The following is an 18,406-nucleotide window of genomic DNA, read 5'->3' as shown; positions in this document are numbered from 1 at the left end:
CATTTTTCAGCATAACAGGACTTCAATGTCCAACATAATCAACAACGAAATTAGTATTGTTAGTCCTGATCAGAGCAATTAAAAGACACAAAAACAAAACAAATTCAGCAAACATCTACAGTCAACAACACAGGTTCTAAGATAATACGTTTTTTTAATTTCATTTATTGCATTAGAAAACATGAAATTATTGCACAAAATCCAGTAGGTTAGCTTGTTGGAGTTAAGTGTGTTTATGCCCTAAGGAAATAAACTCTTCTTAGGTCTGGTTCGTGCTTTGATAGTCCCGAAAAGTCATTTATCAAGTAAGAATACCAAACATTTCAAGTTTTTCTCTTTTTTTTCTCGATGCCCTTATTCTGAAATATGACCGGAAGTCCTAGGTAATTTGGTTCACATTGGCAGTAGCAATCAATACATTCATGGTAGCAATGGAGGAGTATCAGACTGAAGAGGAGGTAGGCTTCACACTTGAAACTAATTACTGGGTTTATATTTATCATATAGAAACAGCGCTCAGATATTACCACACATTTCTATCTTTGAAGGGTTTCCTACGGTTGTAACTGACTTTTTTTGGTCAGAAAGTAGAAGGCGAGCAGCCATGACGACAGGCTAGCTTAAACTGAACTGTTTTGTTTCTCACCCAACAGAGTGCGTTTGTCGTTGAAGAAGTGAAAAAAGTCACCAAAGACGGTAAGCAGAAAGACACGATAACTTCTGGTTTATCCACAAAGTTCTGATTTAATCTGCTACCGCTAATTTGCAACTTTATGTTTAGCGACATGTTGGTTGCTAAGGTAACTGTAACGGTTGCTAGGGACTGTCCAATATGAACTCGTGTAATGTATACCACAACAGATTGATTTTAACGCTTTTCCAGTACAATTTAATGCAATATTTTGCTGGTTAAGTTGTATATTATGATACGATTTACAAATGCATTGATTTATAACAATCTGTATTATTTAGCTGTATTATAGTATCATTTTAAGGCTATTAAAAGGCACAACCAGTGGTGGAAGAAGTACTGATATCTTGTAAAAGTAGCAATAACACATTGTAGAAATACTCTGCTACAAGTATGAGTCCTAAGTAAAAGTATAAAAGTATGAGCATAAAATATACTTTAAATACCAAAAGTAAAAGTATTCATTATGCAGAATGGCCCATTTCAGAATAATGCATATTATAATATTGGAGTCTAATAATGCATAATGGATGCATTAATGTATACTTTAATGTTACGGCTGGTAAAGGTAGGGGGTAGTTTTAATTACTTTGTATATTGCGGCTGGGTATGCTGCTTTTTTCTCTCCTGGGAATCAATAAAGGCTTTTTAACCTATACAGATAAATCATTATTTATTATTTATATTTTGTATTATTAATCGAATCTACAAAGTAACAAGTAATTTGAGTAGAAAGTAAGTTAAAAAATTACAATATTTCCCTCTGAATTGTACTGAATTAAAAGTGTAAAGTAGCAGAAAATGGAAATACTCAAGTAAAGTAAAAGTACCTCAAAATTATACTTAAGTACAGTGCTTGAGTAAATGTACTTAGTTACTTTCCACCATGCGTATGACACTGTGTGTTGATCAGCTCTTAATTAATACCACTCTGTTTAAATTGTCCTTTTAGTCAGTAGAAGCAGCCATAGGAGGAAATGCCTACCAGCACAGCCGAGTGAACCAGTGGACCACCAGTGTAGTGGAGCAGTGCCTCAGTCAACTCAGCAAGCTGGGGAAGCCTTTTAAATATATTGGTACATGCGCTGTTGCAGTAGAACAATAATATTTTGATAGCTCTTGGGCTATATGAAGTTGGTATTAAAAGATAATGTGTTTGTTTTCCAACAGTAACTTGTATCATCATGCAGAAAAATGGAGCAGGTCTGCAAACAGCCAGCACATGCTTCTGGGACAACTCAACTGATGGTAAAATACAGTAGCAATGTTGTTAATGTAATACAATGTGTCCTCTTCTATTGGTGTGCTCTTGAACTTTTCAGTGGTCAGCTTTCAGATACTGGTAGTATTTTCTTTACGGACTTTAAATCTGTAAATTTGGAGGTGATACTGAATTTGTGCATTACACTCAACAGGAAGCTGTGTGGTGAGATGGGAAAACAAGTCCATGTACTGCATCGTCAGTGTTTTTGGGCTGGCCATCTAAACCAACAACAATGAACCTGAAGTGTTTGAAATGTGTAGAATTTTGTATATTTTTCAGAGCCAGCATGTTATGTTTGGTCATGTTGGCTATATTTAAATAAACTTTTATATTAAACGCAATTGATTAAAACAATACTATGCTGTATATACGGTGCTTTATTTACATGTGACATGACAGAGTGCAACATGTACAGCTTTTTTTTTCTCATGAAGCAACACAAATTGCAAAAACTTACAAGTTAGCAGTACCCACAACAACCTCATTTAAATACCTTGAATCAAAACTTTACATTTATGTCAAAGTATTTACAATTTTGAGACTACAGCCCATTTAGAAGAAATGTAAAGACAAGGCACCATCTTGATTAGAATACATGTTGATATTATTTGTAAAGAATGGAAACACATTTGTTTTGGCTGTTTTTGTCCACAACTCCAGTTTTATAAAACAATGGAAAGGGAAATAAGTCTCACATTGTAAGCAATATAAGGAAAGTTACGGAAGAAAAAACGATTACTTAAAATAATATGGTCTACATAAGGCAAAAACATGATAAATCAGTAGTCCATTTACATTGAATTGTGTAAAATCCACACAATTCATCAAAAGCCATTCATCCAGTCAGATAATACAGTATCAAATATCACTTTTCAGCAAAATAAATTAAATTCTTTAACAAGTGCAATTACAAAGCTAGAAAGAGTGGAAACGGGAAGTTGTACTTATTCCAGCTAAGGCTCTGTATTTTTAAAAACATGTCTGAGGAAAAAGAGAATTTGTCAACAGCCAATACTGCTATGGCACTTTAATTCCCCGTTCGTCACTCACGTCATTTTTGAGTCTGCTGCTGCTACATAAACATCCTTTACTTTGCAACAGGAGTCTAATGTTACTCAGCTTTGGCTAGATATATGCATTCTCATTCTTCTCAGACTGTCAGAGAGCAGAAAGGAATGGCAGAAACAACACAGTGCAATAGCGAGACAACAGTGGTTCAACGCAAAGCATTAAAAAATAACATTGATTTTATACAGAAAAGAAAAATCCAATTAATAATAGCACTTTTCCCCCATCATTTCTAACTATCAGGTTGTGAAGAAATGCTGCTGGTTATGAGGAAAAGAGTTTACAAACTGTTGGCATTTTTTTATCGTTTTACATCAGTTAGTTTTCTTTGTTTTCAATAGAATAAACAATGAAGAAAAAGTGGCTACATGCCCCAACTTTAAGTAAAAGTACAGTACAATCAGTGGACATGGAACTTTTTTTAAAAATATAGTTATGTACACTTACAGTATATCATTCCGTATTACCAATGCAAGTACTCCTTATTTACACAGTCGTTTGTTGTATTGTATTCTCATCGGTTCCAACGGGGACACAAAAGAGGAGCGGCACGTCAGTCAGCGATCTCATCAGTCGCTGTCAGTCTCATCCTGGTACTTGGCAGTTGCTTTGATAGCGCGTCCGTTTTGTAAAGGCATGTCTTCATAATCATTTCTTTTCAAATGGAAAAAAAGAAAAACATCAGCTGATTTATGCAAGGTCACACTGAATGCTACCTCCCAAACTGTAAGGAGGGAGGATTCATGAACGCAATTAAGCAAACGAATGCTCACCCGTATATTACTTCATCATCAGAGTCATTTAGCATGGAGAAAGCAGGGTTATCCTTCAACTGGGAGTCTGGGAAATTAAACAAAACCAGTTGGATTAATACATTAATTCATCATCTTTATTATCTTCTGAATTTAAAACTGTGCCGTATAACCTACCATAAAGTGCATTTTTGGAGGGGGAATACACAAATGCCAATGTGTACAAGTAAAAGTTGAGTAGTCCATAGAATGATAAAAATTCAGCCGGTATGTCTGGAGTTAAGGAAAGTCAACATGGTATCTCACATGGTATATTTAGGTGGAATCATGGTCTAAAAATGAAATATCATTTGAAAGGATATAGTTTTGGTAATGAGTAGACAGTTCAGCGACAAAATTGTTTTGTAGAGCCTTGGCACCAAACCTCAGGTAGAGAATGACCATGCTGGAGGAGAAATAACAAGAACGACAGGATCAAATTAACCACAATAGGGTCTAATCAAACAACACGGTGCTTTTAGGTTTCAGATTTTTCTTAAAAACACACCTTATAACAAGGACCACAAACGTCAGCGCTGTCAAAAACCTGAGCCGGAGATCTAGTGATCGAAAACACACAGCACATTAATGTTATCGTGGTAAAAGCGATTGACCTGAATCAACTACAGAGACGTGTTGCATGCTGCGTTACCTGAGTAAGGCATGCTCTTGAGTTCAGAACAAGCTCTGACGACCAGGAAGATCAGATAGAGGATGTAGAGGGAAACTACAATCAGGAAGAAGACCTTCATGCCCTGGAGAAAAGACATGAGACTTTATTAATCTGCTGGGCAGTGAAGACATAAACACATTCTTGCTCTGTTTAAAAACTCATTTATTTTAGGATGCAGTGACAGGATGAAATGACAGTTGGGTCATGAAAAACAAATAAAGCTCCCCTACATGCCATTTTAGGAAAATATATGATATAAAATAAAAACAGAGCTTGAGAAGGGGCAGATAGCGGGTGCAAATGATGCGCATTTCATGTTGCCATCAGTGGCTGCAGTCCATTCTTTGTGAATTTGCCCTTGGTTGTACCAAATATAACAATACTGCCCAACCACCTGTACCGGTAAAAAAAATAAAAGTCTCACCTGAAAGTTCACTATGTCCACTTTATACTGATACGTAGGGTCTTGGAGTTCATTGACCCTGCAAATGCAGAAGAGGAGAGGAGATATTTTCAGTCCTGTTGTAATTCAGTTTGGCTGTTCGTGTCCAGTGGGGTCCGACTTACGTTTGCCATATGCCCAGTGTAACGGCTGAGAGCCACAGAAGACCTACAATAATCATCTTAGGCAAGTAGAACGTCAGACATTTCCTCTCCCCCTGTGGAAACGACACAAAACACATGAAATAAGATTTATATTACGCAAAAGATTAGAGGAGGCAATTAAGGGCACAATGTCATTTTCTGCCACTAGGGGGTCTTTCAATTAAAGCAAGAACAAAATAAGGTTGGTGGGATCATAGGAGCTGTTGTCTTCACCACCGTTGCTGTCATTACATTTAGCTTCTCCATGTTAGGGTTATTTCATTGGTCATCGTTCCTCCTCCCCAAAACCAACGGAAACAGTGAGTAAAACGGGTAAAAACATTAAATGAAGCAGTTTCGTTAAAAAGAAAATTAGTGCTACACCGACACTGTTCGACCGTCGCTTACGTTTGCTCAGCTTGTTTCTCTGAATACTTAAGATCAGACAGCAGATGATTAAAATCCTTTATCCGGTTAAAGTGGATGAATTTTAATTCAGAAATGTTACATAATACCTTTAAAGTATAAGTGTAGTACTGGACCCACCTGAACCCTGATGCCATGATAAACACAGAGCCAGAAGAGCAGCAGGGCACACAGGAACAGAGCCTGGAAGAAAGTGTCCAACGTCCCTGGAAACCAGCTGTTCACCAGGAATGACAGCGGGAAAAATGGATCTGAACAGCAAAAGCAACAAAACACAATAAGCAACACACAAGACCTTCAAATTAGACTTCTTTTACAATGGACAGGACACCTGTAACATTTGTAGTCGATATATGAAACCACAGTTCTTTGGCAGTGAACATAAAAAAGGTGCTATACGGGGGACGCCAGATTATACAGGTTGTGTTTTAAGGGTAAAAATATGACCGCTGAAGCTCACCATTGTAGAGTAGCAGCAAAGGGAGCAGGATAGACATCCACTTCTGTTCTATGCCCCAATCCCTCATAGAAAACTTCCTCAGTGAGTGTGCAAACAGACACTGGGACATGCAGAGAAAGAAATGTTAGTCCTGCATGGGGAAACACTTTGATTCTAAGTCACTGGTTTACAGTAGTTATCTTTTGTTCACCGTCATGTTTTGGTCAGATTGTTAAAACTGTTCTAAAAATGTAACCTGTGTTCTTACCGTCACTATAAAGGTCAACACCACAAAGACAAACCGGAACCAGATCTCCACATGCGAGAAGAAAGGGTTGTACGTTTTCCACTGAGGAACAAAACGGAAAAGGAACAAAACAAGTGAGAAGGCTGTGTTGATGTGTGAGCTCAACCTATTTCCATTTTTATATAGCAACAAAAAGACAACATCAAGAATTTATTTTAGAAACTGGGACACCTACCACAAACTTGACCCTGATTTCATACGTGATATTTTCAAGGCCTTTGAAGCTGACCATGACCTGGTACTGGGTGTAGTTCAGATAACCAAGGTGGAGCACAATGATCTCATCACATTTCTGTAAGGAGACAAGAAACGCTGCGTCACTTTCCGTTCAGTCAACAATCCAACTGTACTGTGCATCAAAAAATTGTGCCTCAGGATCCTGACGATCAAATGTAATCCTGCACTCACCGCAACCTCATTTCATATCACAAATGACATTTCATAAACTCTCACTGCTGCGTTGCTGATGCCTGACTAAATGATTAATGACAATTCAGCAAACTGTGAGAGAGGAAGAAGCCTGGGTTGGCTGATTGACACTTACAGCCCCGCAGTGTAGTGTTCGTGATTTCTGGTGCACGGTGTGGATGTGAATCACACTGGCGTCTTGCATCACTCCCTTCAGCTCAACATTGATCTCAAAAGGCTGCTGGAAATCTCCCACTGACAGACAGCAGTAACAAAAAACATGTTGTTATTAACCAAAGCCAAGTATGTTTGCAAATCAAGAGAAATCTATTTGAGGTGTGTCACAGATAACAAGTGTTTACTTGTTATCTGTAGCTCATATAGTGTCGTCTTACTATTGCTGTGTTCAGCCTGTATCACACAGGTGAGCCATAGCTGCTGGTTGTAGGTGGTGAGGGGAGGAGAAACTAGATTGAAAGGCCCAGTCTGAAACATACAATGAATTACATAATTAATTAGCATTAAATCATTAATGGAAGTCATTGACACACAAGATGTTATTCCAATAAGAAGACATCTTTGTCTAGATCATAACAGAAGACCCAAAAATGTTCTCTTAATACGAGACAATCGATTAAATTAAGAGCCGAACCAGGGCGAGCTATACATTGGTCTGGGAACAGCCCGACCTGAGAAGGTACATTCTGTAGGCTGACCTTTCACCTAAAGAATCTGTATATGTGCTCTGTCACGTCTCCAAATATGTACAAATATTAGGGTTTGAGCATATTGTGCATACTTAGAATAGTTACGCAAACTGGTGCAGTTATAGGACTAGTTACACAATTCCTTAACACTTAGTAGTAAACATAGCAGTAAACCTTCAAATATCATCATGAACGTCACGTGCTTGCTGTTATGGCAACGTACACATTTCAATCTTACCTTAACTGAGAGGTTTTTGAGAAGTAACTGATCACCATTGTGCTCTTGCTCAGAAATAATCCTAGGACCTACACACATTAAGAAGACACATCATTCATTTTCACAAACTGAACCACTGGACTGTCAAGAAATGAGCAGTGTTGAAAAGCAGTTGAAATGATTTAGGTATTGTGTCATCAGAGATAGATAACAGAATGACTCACACACTTTATCTGCATTTAAAAAACCTACAGTCTGTGGTAAAATGACTTCGGGCCAGTGTTGGAGAAATGTTTATCAGCCATACCTGCAATCCCAATAAAGACTGTGAGGCCAAAGCAGATCAGAAAGAACACGAAGACCAAGACAAAATGTCTTTTGGACAGGGTGTAGAGCCGCATGGGGGCCAATCTGTCACAGGAAGACATTGGTTAGAGTTAACACACACACACTAGATACCCATTACAAGCAGAAAGTGAGTGGAACAAACTGACATGAGTAATGTTTGCTTTGTGGTTAATTGAGGTTCGAGTCCGGGTATGTCAACACTGATAGCCTCCATGCTAGTTTATGCTAGCAGTAACATATGGCAGAAAATAGCTACACACACTGTAGCTCACACGTTTAACATCGGTGCCATATCTCAGGCGTATCCGCTGACTAAAGTTTACACTTACAGCTCCATTTCTGTCGCTTCGCAGTCTCGGTGCCGACAAAAAACGTTAAAATTTCGCAGTAAATCCACATCCGTGTTGTCCGTGTATCAACATCAGCCTGCGACAACTCTGGACAACTGGAATGCAACGTCATCAAATGGGAGGGGCCGTGTCCACGTGACAAGGGGCTTCCCTTTTAGATGAACGTGCTTGTTAAGTTTATGAAGCTGTTGTGATTAAATGTTAGACATTAGGTTGATGTATTTTATTTGTGGCTAAGACTTATTTTATTCCAAAAACAGGCGTACGGTTTAAAGTGTCGAAGGTAACGCCCCCTCCCCCCCCCCCATTCTAATTTAATTCTATTACTATGGTATTTTTTTATTAAATAAATTCACATAGTAATTCGCATAGTTTAACAATAAATAAAAAGACACAGTGCAAATTCATACATTCAAACATGCCAGGGGGGCAACCATAGAAAGTGAGGAAATTAGACAAAAAATAAATCTGTTAGTAAATAATTAAAAGAAAAACGGAATATTTTAAAGGCACAATTTGTAATTGTATATTTACATACATACATACATACATACATACATACATACATACATATCATACATATCATACATATCATACATACATATCATACATACATATCATACATACATATCATACATACATATCATACATGCCCTTACAGTTTCAATGGCCTTTTTATTGGTACACGATTTAATCGTTTTTATGTACAGATCAAACGAATGTTTTTTAAAATCATCAAGTGTAAACTTACACTTGTGTATATCAAATGTGTTCCTCAAATATTCTGTCATAGGTAAATAATCCGAATATAACATGAAAGTAAAATAAAGCAAACATCTTTGTACAAGATGACAATAATACATTTGGAAATATATTTAAAATCACCCTTAAATCTCTTGAGAAAATGCTTTGCAGAGTAAACTTTGTGTATACTTTAATAGGAAACCTTTCTAATCCTATTTGTAATAAAGTATTTGTGAGGTTTAATTAAAGTCTTGAAGTCAACTATAACTGCTGACCGTCCTCTACGTCAGAAGAAGCATTGCAGCATGCGTAACACGACCACGTCATACGTCAGTGTGGACTTTTAATTTCTAATGAGCTAAAAAATAAAATCTAATTAGCTATTTCTTAAAATTTGAAAGGCAACATTTAAAATGTAAATTAGGCATATGGTGATTCACCACCATTTAATGCAGATGTAGCCTTTAGGGTTCAATTCCCTTCAACAAGACAACACTTGTTGTCTTTGATAGGAATCAAGAGGCCTTTCTACCTCGTTTAAATTGTGAGATTATCACAAATACAAGAACATCCTGAGAATATGTGTCAAATGAAAAGTATTCATCTATTTTTCCAATTTCCGGTGATAGGCCTATTTTCTTAAATGGATTGATTTTAGGACTGCTCTTACCTTTTAGCCTGCATCATCTAAAATATAAACCGACAACATATAATAGGAACATAAATCCACATAAATCACGGCACCTCTCGTTTGCATCTACCACCATAACCAGGCTCGTCATATATAGGCTAATTGTTTTTTTAAATTTTAATTCACAGCAAAAAAATGCCAACATATGCATTACACTGTAACGCATTGTGTGAGAAGATAAACAGGAGAGCCACCTGTAAAAGCGATCATCTCGGTAAGGTGTCAGGTCCTCCTTCAGCTCGTTGTAGGCCTCCTGTATCTTCCTACAGAAGTATTTCAGCTCGCTGTACAGAGGGTTTTCCAAACCGGACGAGTAGTCTGCGTCCATGTTTAAACCAGCGAGCCGTCTGGCGGCTGAAAATGGCGAAGGGGAAACAATCCGCAGCCTATGAGCAGCAGTACAATGATGGCTGTATTGTTAACGTCGTTTTAATTGAAAATGCAGCTGAAGCTGTTTTGTTTGTCTCGGTTCAAAGACAGAAAAAAAGGCGAAGAGGGGGCGGAAACACTCGGGGGGGGGGGGGGGGGGGGGGTGGGGGTCACGTGATCAGAGATCAGCACCACGGACAGCCGCCTCAAAATTTAACCATGTATGAAGCATTTTCTAAATACCTAAACCCAAATTAAGAGTGTAATTGGGGTGTGGATAACCCCTCATTGAGTAGTATTTATTGTATTTAGTTTATTTCTTAAGGACAGCAATAATAATAATAATAGTTTTCATCCGTAGTACCTGGCCTGGTGTGAAGTTGGCAGCCTAAAATCAGGAAATGCATTTAAAACAATAATCATGATGTAAGAAAGGCATCGAATACAGTAAATGTAAAACACATACAGACATAAGCAGAACACAGACATGAGCAGCAGTAAAAACTGAGTAAATTACTGTTCGACAAAGCAAAACATTACAATTCTTACCACAAATGTTGTAATTATGAGTTACTAAGTCATGGTAATTCTTCTCATAAATATGAGCTACAAGTCATCCAAATTGTGACACTAAGAAAACGTATCAAAAGTATGACCTAGATATGCCATTTAGAAGGAAAAAACAAGAAAATGTGTCACAATTATGAGATAAGAAGTCATAACTGAATGGCCAGAAGAAATTGGTGAAATTAAGATTAGTCAAGTTGCTCTTGAATATCTGTGTATGTGCTATCTTTTTACCTTTGGGTATTCAACAGTGAAACTTTATGAACTTGGATTAGCACCACACACATACAGTAAAACCAGGAAGGCGCATCCTCTCAAAGGCTTAGGTACCACGTTAGACGAACTAGTTCCAACTGTGCTTTATTTGCTGTGACATGTTTGCTGTTTGACATAGAGCCACCTTGAGTAAACTCTAGTCCCATAGCTGGCTAGGTTTCAATAATTCCATCAATTCAACAATAATACTGGATCAAGTTAGGAGGCAAGACACAGCATTTTTCGGAAACAATGACGTTTTATTCAAAAGATGCGTGACATATACAATTATAAAATAATTTACATGGCATGCCTTACTATCCATTCACTATAAACGTTCAGTCACCAAATCAGACTCAGATTCTTTTCAAGTGTTTTTGTCATTTAAGTCTACATCTACAAATACAAAGCACATACTTTTTCTAAAGAAAAGCCAAATCCTACAATATCTACAACAGGTCATCTCATGAAATCAGTTTAAAGTGAATCCTTAACCTAAGTCCATATAGGCCATTCTGAACATGAACTCAGTGGCTTACACTTGTGAGTGAACGATGTGTGTATGTGTAAGAAGCCATGACCACACACAAGTTTAAAGATAATAGATTTAACACTGATGGGATTGGTAGACTGCACAGTTGAATACAGACACACCTCGACTTGACAGTTACACTCTAAATAACTAGTCTACCAACTACAATAAACTGGGCACTTACTCATTCACATCTTTCCATCCAATGCAAACTTCACAACACACAGAAAATTTGTCCGTTCCCAAAACCCCGCCCCCACCCACCCAACCTGACCTAACCAGGCCAGACCCCACCCCACCCCATCTTCCCATCCCACAATTTGGGCTACACTTGCAACAAACTTTTTGATCACAAAGAAATGTTCAGAAAACTCCACAATATACAGTATGTATAGATACTATATCTCCTTCAGGAAATAATATCATAAATAAAATGTAGACCAGCAACAGATGCTGAACTAAAAGAAATGGTATCAAACTCTGGTCAAAAATGGTGACAAAGGATTTTTTTCCCCCCTCCCCTAAGAAAATATTGCACAACACAAAAAGATGGATATTTTCTTTATGACATGCTCATGTTCTTTTTTTTTTTTTTTTAGGATCAGAAAATATTTTTTATCCCCATCCCTACAGCCCTCTGACAGACATGCATCTTGTTGTGATACAGAAAGATCACACTAAAGAATTTAATAATCTCATCAATTCAGAGACCAAAACAAAGCTGGTCCAAAGTGATAACTTTCTTTATATCAAGAATTAAGTTACACTTCCATCTAGGCCCATTTTCTTTTACTATAAATTTGAGCAAATGCATATTTTGGCACAAAGGTTAAAGGTGAATCTAATCACACCTACCAAATATTACTGCCCTTTTTTTTTTTGTGATTTTGGCTACCATCTTCAAGAAACACTTAACCCCCAAAATGATCATTTGTATATGAATTACTCACCCAATGTTATCTTGAATTCTTAAAGAAAATGTTGTTTTTCCTCACATGCCTCAACGGGGACCATAATTTACAACAGCAAACTATATCAAAACATCCGTTTACAATGTCTCACACAACTCGTGCAATACAATCCAATATGTCATATGTTCAATACTTCTCAAACACGTGCATTTTCACTGAAACCTTACTTTTTTAGAAGACTTGCGCATAAACAATACTCTCACAGATGAGGGGTGCGCCTGCGCAAGCGTGAGACTGTTTACACTGAAGTGTTTCAAATAGTAAGGTTTTAGCAAAATTGCCTGTGTTGTACGAGAGTTTGTAAACGGATGTTTTGATATAGTTTTGCTGTTTTTAAACGTGGCCCCCCCTTTTACTTCAACTCATCAAGAATTTTCACAGTTTTTGGATTCTTAGTTCACTGTGGAGGCATGTTTTAAAAAAGATTTTCTTCAAGAATTTAAGGTAACACAGGGTGAGTAATTGATACACGCATGATCATTTTGGGGGTAAAGTATCCCTTTAAACTGATAACAAATCCATTTATTTATAATATAATGTAATCCTGCCCATGCTCCTATCAGCTGGCCCTGCTCTGTGTCCTTAGTTCAACACAAAGACTTGACTGCCTGAAAGAAGAAAAAAAAAAAACCCACCAGCTTTTCAGATTTCAGTGTCAGCTTACTAAATGAACAGATTTCAATAGCTTCATCCTTCATTGGAGTTCTGACTTCAAAGATTCAGTGACAATGATTTCAGCTTAACTGTTAACTTTTTTTTGTGGTTGTAGCTGTTGAGTTGAACCGTACTACAGCGACGCTCCACACCTGAAATTACACTTAAAACACAGTGGAGACAGGCGTAAACAGACATCTGTCAAAGTCACCAGTCTCTTTACAACATTTACATAATGACTGATATGTATTTACATGACTTCTGAAAAGAGTATGAAATGGCATAGGTGAAATATACAAAAATATTTCCTGTACCTTGCTTACATGTTTAGTGTGGTTTTAACGAACAGGGACAAACTACACACTCACTTCACAGAAGTGGCAGCAGGTGACAAATCACTTCATGCCAGAGGTTAAGTTGTTCAATCCAGGACTTGGCGACTTCTTTTGCGCCCATGTTACCATATGTAGGTATTTCACTAAGTACGGGATATATCAGTCAAAGCTATTCAGTCACACCCCTCCCCCTGAATTACTCCAGACTACACAGCAATATTCAAATTCAGCGCCAAGTTCTCCCAAATAAAGCAGGTAAGTTGAAAACTATGTCGACAGGGTATAAAGATTGTATATCACAAACAATGACAATAATGTTAAAATTAATATCTGAATAGATAAAGAACAAAATTTACATATAAATTAATCCATGTAGCAGAGTAACATTTCTTGTTCCTTCAAAGTCTCAGGAAACTATGTGGAAAAGACTGCAGTTCACCTCATCTAGATTTACTCCTCGACCTTCCCACGTTTTAACAGCGACACACCTTTTACTACAGTGAAAAGTGTGACCTTTTAGTAGTGCTCCTAAATGATGCATATATCTAAGCCTCAATTCCAGCCAAGATGGATTGAGATAGTAACAAAAGGAATGGCAGAGAGCAAAAACAAAAAGACCCTCCTACCCTCCACCATTTAATAAAACCCTAAAAGCAAAAGCAGTATAATAAAGTGGTAACTGTTTCACTGAAGTTTGTACAGCAATGGATTTCAGTGCCCAGTAGTACCTGTGCGCTCTGGGAAAAAAAACAACTGTGATCTCCAGAGTGTGGTTTTCAAGTATTACTGCTGCTTCTTTTGAAAACTGCACCTCGACAATTCCTCTCTGTTAACCGATCGGTTATCATGTCTACAAGCTTCTTCTAGCTAAAGCAGCATTATTTGCATGGTGATTACCAAAGCTCAGCTCTTTGGCCCTACATGCATTGCAAGGTGCCACTGACTGCCAAACGGAGCAAATCTGAGGGCATCCTTGGCAAATGCAGCCAATGCTTATTGCACCAACTCTAGTGGCAGCATTGTGTAGTGCAGCATGATTGTATCTCTTTCTATGACCCAGGCTTATTTAAGTCTCCTCTCACAAAATCAAAGTTTATTAATCTCAAATGAAACAACTGTGCCCCTTCAACAGGTTGCATTTAAATCCCAGATATAACTCAGGGTAAGTAGGGAGGGGACATCTCATTTGAGGCGTTGAGTAACATTGGCTAAAGCCACTGCAAAGGCCTGCACAGCAGAGAAGGGATACTGGAAGTCCAGGATGTAGGCATTGCCATCAATCCTGCCAAACTGCATCACCTGTGTAGAAAAACAAACAAAAAAGTTAATACAGACTGCAGAATGTACATCATCATTAACTTCATCACAGTATTTCAACATGCAGTGAGGGATAGTTCTTGAACAAGAGCTCTCTTACCTGTCTGCCCTCCAGTTCAATTTGAAAGTTCTTGGCAGACTCCTGTGTGACGCGGCCACCAAAGTCCAGCTGGTAGACCTGCGTGGCTTCATTCCACAGTGGCTGCTTGTTGGCCATGACATACACAAACCCCTGGCTGCCCAGCCCTCGGTCCTCCTTCTCGTTGGCCTTTCGACACTTGATCTCGTCCAGCTCGCTGGCAGCCCTCAAGTTCCTCTTACTCTTCCAGCCCTTCTTACCACTCTGGCACTGATTGAGCAGCTCATCCCCACTGATGAAGAGCTCTGGCTCACTTTCTGAACTGTCCTGGAACTCACTATTGGCAGTGGCCTTACTCAACTTCTTGGCCTTCAACTGCTGCTCTTTCTGTCCCTTCAGCTTCTTCTTGTCCCTCCCTCCCAGCCGCGGACTTGAGATGAGTGAGTTGAAATCACCCAAAGCTCTGCCCTCTTTTTTCGACTTGCTCCCTTCAGCCAAAGGCGGCACATTAGCCTCCTCAGCGCGCCCATCCACTCGCTTGCGGTTCTTCTTGCCGAACTTCTCAGACCGCTGTTGGACAGGGCTCTCAGTCAAGGAGAGCACCTCCTGAAAACCTTCCCCAGCCTCTGCCATGGCCTCTTGTAATCCACCATGGCTCTGCAGCTCTGCTGGTGGTGGTGGAGGGGGTGGTGGAGGAGGAGGCGGCGAGAGAACATTTTTGTCTATTGCCATGTGGGAGGCTTTGGGTGGTAGTGGCACAGCAGGACTGGGTATTGGCGGGCAAGAATTATAGGTACCCCAAGGAGTGTGGAGGGCAATGGAGGGAATGGGCAGCCCAGCACCAGAACTTCCTCCTGGATACATAGGTGGGAGAGGGCAGCAGGTGAGGTTTGCCAGGTTTGAAGGGTAACCAGGCGGTAAGACAAGGGTTGCTTCCTGCTGTGAGAAGGGTACTGGTGCCACCACCTCCTTTGGGGAGGAGCAGGGGCGTGGTGACCCCGGGATGGCCTGTAGCTGGGCTCCAGAATAGGCAGTTGCTGGAGGGTACTGAAGAGAGATTTGGTAGCCTGCAGCTGCTGCAGCAGCTTGAAATGATGCAGCACTTGGGCTGGTGGGGGACTTTGGAGAAAGGACAAAAGGCAGCCTCGACACATCTAAGTGCTGAGCTGGGCTAAGAATAAGTGGAGGTGGTTTGTGGGGTCCGGGGGGACCAGTGGGATTCAACGTTGCTGTCCGTTCCTGAGGAACCCACACCTCTTCTGTGGCAGCTGGGTCCCACTGATAGGGAGGTGGCCGTTTGACAACCAGCCCTGATGCATCATTTCCTCCAAGCGCCAGATTCCTCAGTGACTGGTTCAGCGATTCATCCTCAGTAAATGCTGAATTAACATAATCAGCCCTGTCTCTGTTACTTCCTCCTCCTACTGCAGTCCCAGATCCTTCAAGAGCGCTCAGCAGGCTGTAAGAGGACTGGGAGGCCAGAGGAGTAGTGCTGTTGGAGTGAACAATAACTGTGCTGTGTGGTGCCCCGTTCCCTGGAGGGAAATCCTGCCTGATAATAGTCCCTCCTGCTATTCCATTAGTGCTCCCTGGGGCAGTGCTTCCAACACTGGATCCACTGCTACACTGACTGCATGTGTATAAGGCTGTTGGCACCCTCTGCTGGAATGAGGCTGCTAGTGCACTACTACTACTGTTTTTAGTCTTAGGAGGCAGTGGTCTGGGCGGCTCCAGCATCTGGGAAACTTTGAGAGCGGCCTCTCGGCTGTTTCTCCTGAGAGTGGCATGGATCAGACTGCTGTCAAGCCTCTGTCCAGGGTTCCTGCCAACAGCACTGCTCTGATTGGCTGGGTCAGGGTACGGGGGCGGGTCTCCGCTGGGTATGGAATAGCGAGGTGCGGTGAGTCTGTTGAGTGTGGCGGAGGCATATGGCAGCTGGTTCTTCTTTTCAGCTGAGGAGGTGACCCTGAGAGTGGCAGAGCTGCCAGGACCCTGGAGTGTGTAGACATTCTGATTGCAGACAAGGCGCGTTCGAGGACGACATACTTCCTCCACATTCCCACTGCTGTCAAATGTTGTTATCCTCTCATATCCCAGTGGTGTGGGGTACTGCGCTTGTTGCTGACCCAAAGGATACAGTGAGAACTCTCCCTTCTTCAGACAAAGGTCACCAGGGGGAGGAGTCCCATTAGTGCCCCCTCCTGATCCAGATGCAGGACTGGATGCTGCAGCGGAGGCTAATGCTGAGGCGGCAGCAGCTGCCGCGGCAGCCACAGCAGCAGCCACTGTCCCGGGGTAGGGGGGCGGGGGGTTCATCTTGCTGAGCTCCAGAGGGGCACTAAACACCACCGTATCACCCTCAGCCAGCTGTGGAGTTGGCCGCATGGTTTTGATTTTCAGTAGGTGCTCGTGTTCACCCACCGCTGCTCTCTCAACCACCAAATCAGCAGGTATTTGTATCTGCAGAGACCCCTGCTGGAGCTGGTGCACAGCTGCACCAGAAGGCTGCCCTGATGACATTGAGGGAACAGGGATTTGAATTTGGAGCTGCTGCTGATGTTGATGGTGGTGCTGTTGCTGTTGTTGCATCTGATGTTGCGTTTGATGTTGATGATGCATTTGTTGCTGCAGCTGCTGCTGAATTTGTTGATGCTGCTGTTGCATTTGTTGCTGTTGTTGCATTTGCTGCTGGAGCTGATGTTGATGCTGCTGCTGAATGTGCTGGAGCTGCTGCTGAATGTGCTGCTGCTGAAGCTGCTGCTGCTGTTGTAAGTGTTGGTGCTGGAGCATCTGCTGCTGCTGCTGCTGGAGTTGGTGCTGCTGTTGGAGTTGGTGCTGCTGCTGTTGTTGGAGTTGGTGTTGCTGCTGAAGCTGTTGGTGGTGGTGCTGAACTTGTTGGTGCTGCTGTGGATGGTGGCTTGGTTGTTGTTGTTGTTGCTGCTGCTGCTGCTGTTGTTGTTGTTGTGAAGGATGATGAGAAGGTGGAGGTCCAACCATCAGGCGGCCTATTTCTAGTCCCCCAAAAATGACCTGACCAGGACTCGAGTACCTGGTGGGCACTGTGTACTGGGCTGTCAGGATGGTGTCCTGGCTTTGGTCTGACCCACCAGCAGCAGCCCCAGCAGGGGTTGCTGTGGGATTCGTAAGGACATCCAGCTGAACATTCTGATTGGCTAAGAGTGACTGGACCAGACCAATGCTTTGGGCGGGGGACATGGCCTGGGCGGGACTATGGATGGGGGCAATAGGGATGTTGACAGTGCAGGGCGGGTTGTCATCTGTGGCCCCAGCAGGGCCTGTGACAGGCAGGTCATCTTCATCCTCACTGAAGACGTTGGGGCTGAAGACGGGCAGATTGATGTAGTCCATGGAGATTTTACGCACCTCTGGCAGGTAGATGGTCATCTGTCTGGGCTGCAGATGGAGGAGGCTTGTCTTATAGATGACTGAGAGGAGCGAAACAGAGTAAGGATGAGAAAAATAAAAAAAGAGAAAGTGGACTGCTAATGAATACTAATGGAAAAGTTGTTGATTGCTTACCTGCACCAAGATTGGTTGGCAAGAATGTGGCAAGCCCCACAATCTTGAACTTTGTTCCCCAAATATTGGATGTGACCT

At 41.0% G+C, this 18,406-nt stretch overlaps 3 protein-coding genes across 5 annotated transcripts in view; 1 reads left to right on the top strand and 2 right to left on the bottom strand.

The window, feature by feature from the left end:
• The first annotated feature begins 379 nt into the window (after positions 1–379).
• dynlt1b (dynein light chain Tctex-type 1b) lies at positions 380–2,315 on the top strand. The gene is made up of 5 exons (XM_029425696.1): positions 380–458; positions 654–693; positions 1,642–1,767; positions 1,862–1,939; positions 2,107–2,315. The coding sequence occupies exons 1-5, from the start codon at positions 423–425 to the stop codon at positions 2,175–2,177; spliced, it is 351 nt and encodes a 116-aa protein (XP_029281556.1). The 5' UTR covers positions 380–422; the 3' UTR covers positions 2,178–2,315.
• Positions 2,313–10,167, bottom strand: tmem181 (transmembrane protein 181). Its single transcript, XM_029425695.1, has 17 exons — positions 9,904–10,167; positions 7,884–7,987; positions 7,598–7,665; positions 7,048–7,138; positions 6,789–6,907; positions 6,420–6,536; positions 6,206–6,286; positions 5,959–6,058; positions 5,619–5,749; positions 5,055–5,146; positions 4,912–4,969; positions 4,467–4,569; positions 4,323–4,374; positions 4,138–4,220; positions 3,953–4,042; positions 3,797–3,863; positions 2,313–3,677 (listed from the first exon to the last, which is right to left on the bottom strand). The coding sequence occupies exons 1-17, from the start codon at positions 10,035–10,037 to the stop codon at positions 3,593–3,595; spliced, it is 1,575 nt and encodes a 524-aa protein (XP_029281555.1). The 5' UTR covers positions 10,038–10,167; the 3' UTR covers positions 2,313–3,592.
• Positions 10,168–11,958: 1,791 nt separating this feature from the next.
• tulp4a (TUB like protein 4a) overlaps positions 11,959–18,406 on the bottom strand; it is a 31,070-nt gene continuing 24,622 nt past the window's right edge. For all 3 annotated transcript variants that reach the window (XM_029425168.1, XM_029425169.1, XM_029425170.1), the window contains 3 exons: positions 18,329–18,406; positions 14,810–18,234; positions 11,959–14,691 (listed from right to left, as the gene is read on the bottom strand). The exon at positions 18,329–18,406 is cut by the window's right edge and continues 16 nt beyond it. In XM_029425168.1, the coding sequence (XP_029281028.1) occupies positions 14,575–14,691; positions 14,810–18,234; positions 18,329–18,406 (3,620 nt within the window). In that variant the 3' untranslated portion in view covers positions 11,959–14,574. The remainder of the gene's footprint in view (positions 14,692–14,809; positions 18,235–18,328) is intronic.

The sequence above is a fragment of the Cottoperca gobio genome, chromosome 24 (assembly GCF_900634415.1).
Source record: "Cottoperca gobio chromosome 24, fCotGob3.1, whole genome shotgun sequence".
Lineage (NCBI taxonomy): Eukaryota > Metazoa > Chordata > Actinopteri > Perciformes > Bovichtidae > Cottoperca > Cottoperca gobio.
The sequence above is the reverse complement of the archived record's forward strand: the minus strand, read 5'-3'. Positions and strand labels throughout refer to the sequence as shown.

Bases quoted from the DNA above. Each gene is read 5' to 3' on its own strand.
- dynlt1b (XM_029425696.1), top strand. From the start codon at position 423: ATGGTAGCAATGGAGGAGTATCAGACTGAAGAGGAG. The intron at 459-653 runs GTAGGCTTCACA...CTCACCCAACAG, and splicing joins AGTATCAGACTGAAGAGGAG to AGTGCGTTTGTCGTTGAAGA. The intron at 1,768-1,861 runs GTACATGCGCTG...GTTTTCCAACAG, and splicing joins GAAGCCTTTTAAATATATTG to TAACTTGTATCATCATGCAG.
- tmem181 (XM_029425695.1), bottom strand. From the start codon at position 10,037: ATGGACGCAGACTACTCGTCCGGTTTGGAAAACCCTCTGTACAGCGAG. The intron at 7,988-9,903 runs GTGGCTCTCCTG...TTCCTGTGACAG, and splicing joins CGAGATGATCGCTTTTACAG to ATTGGCCCCCATGCGGCTCT. The intron at 4,375-4,466 runs GTAACGCAGCAT...TTCGATCACTAG, and splicing joins CAAGAGCATGCCTTACTCAG to ATCTCCGGCTCAGGTTTTTG.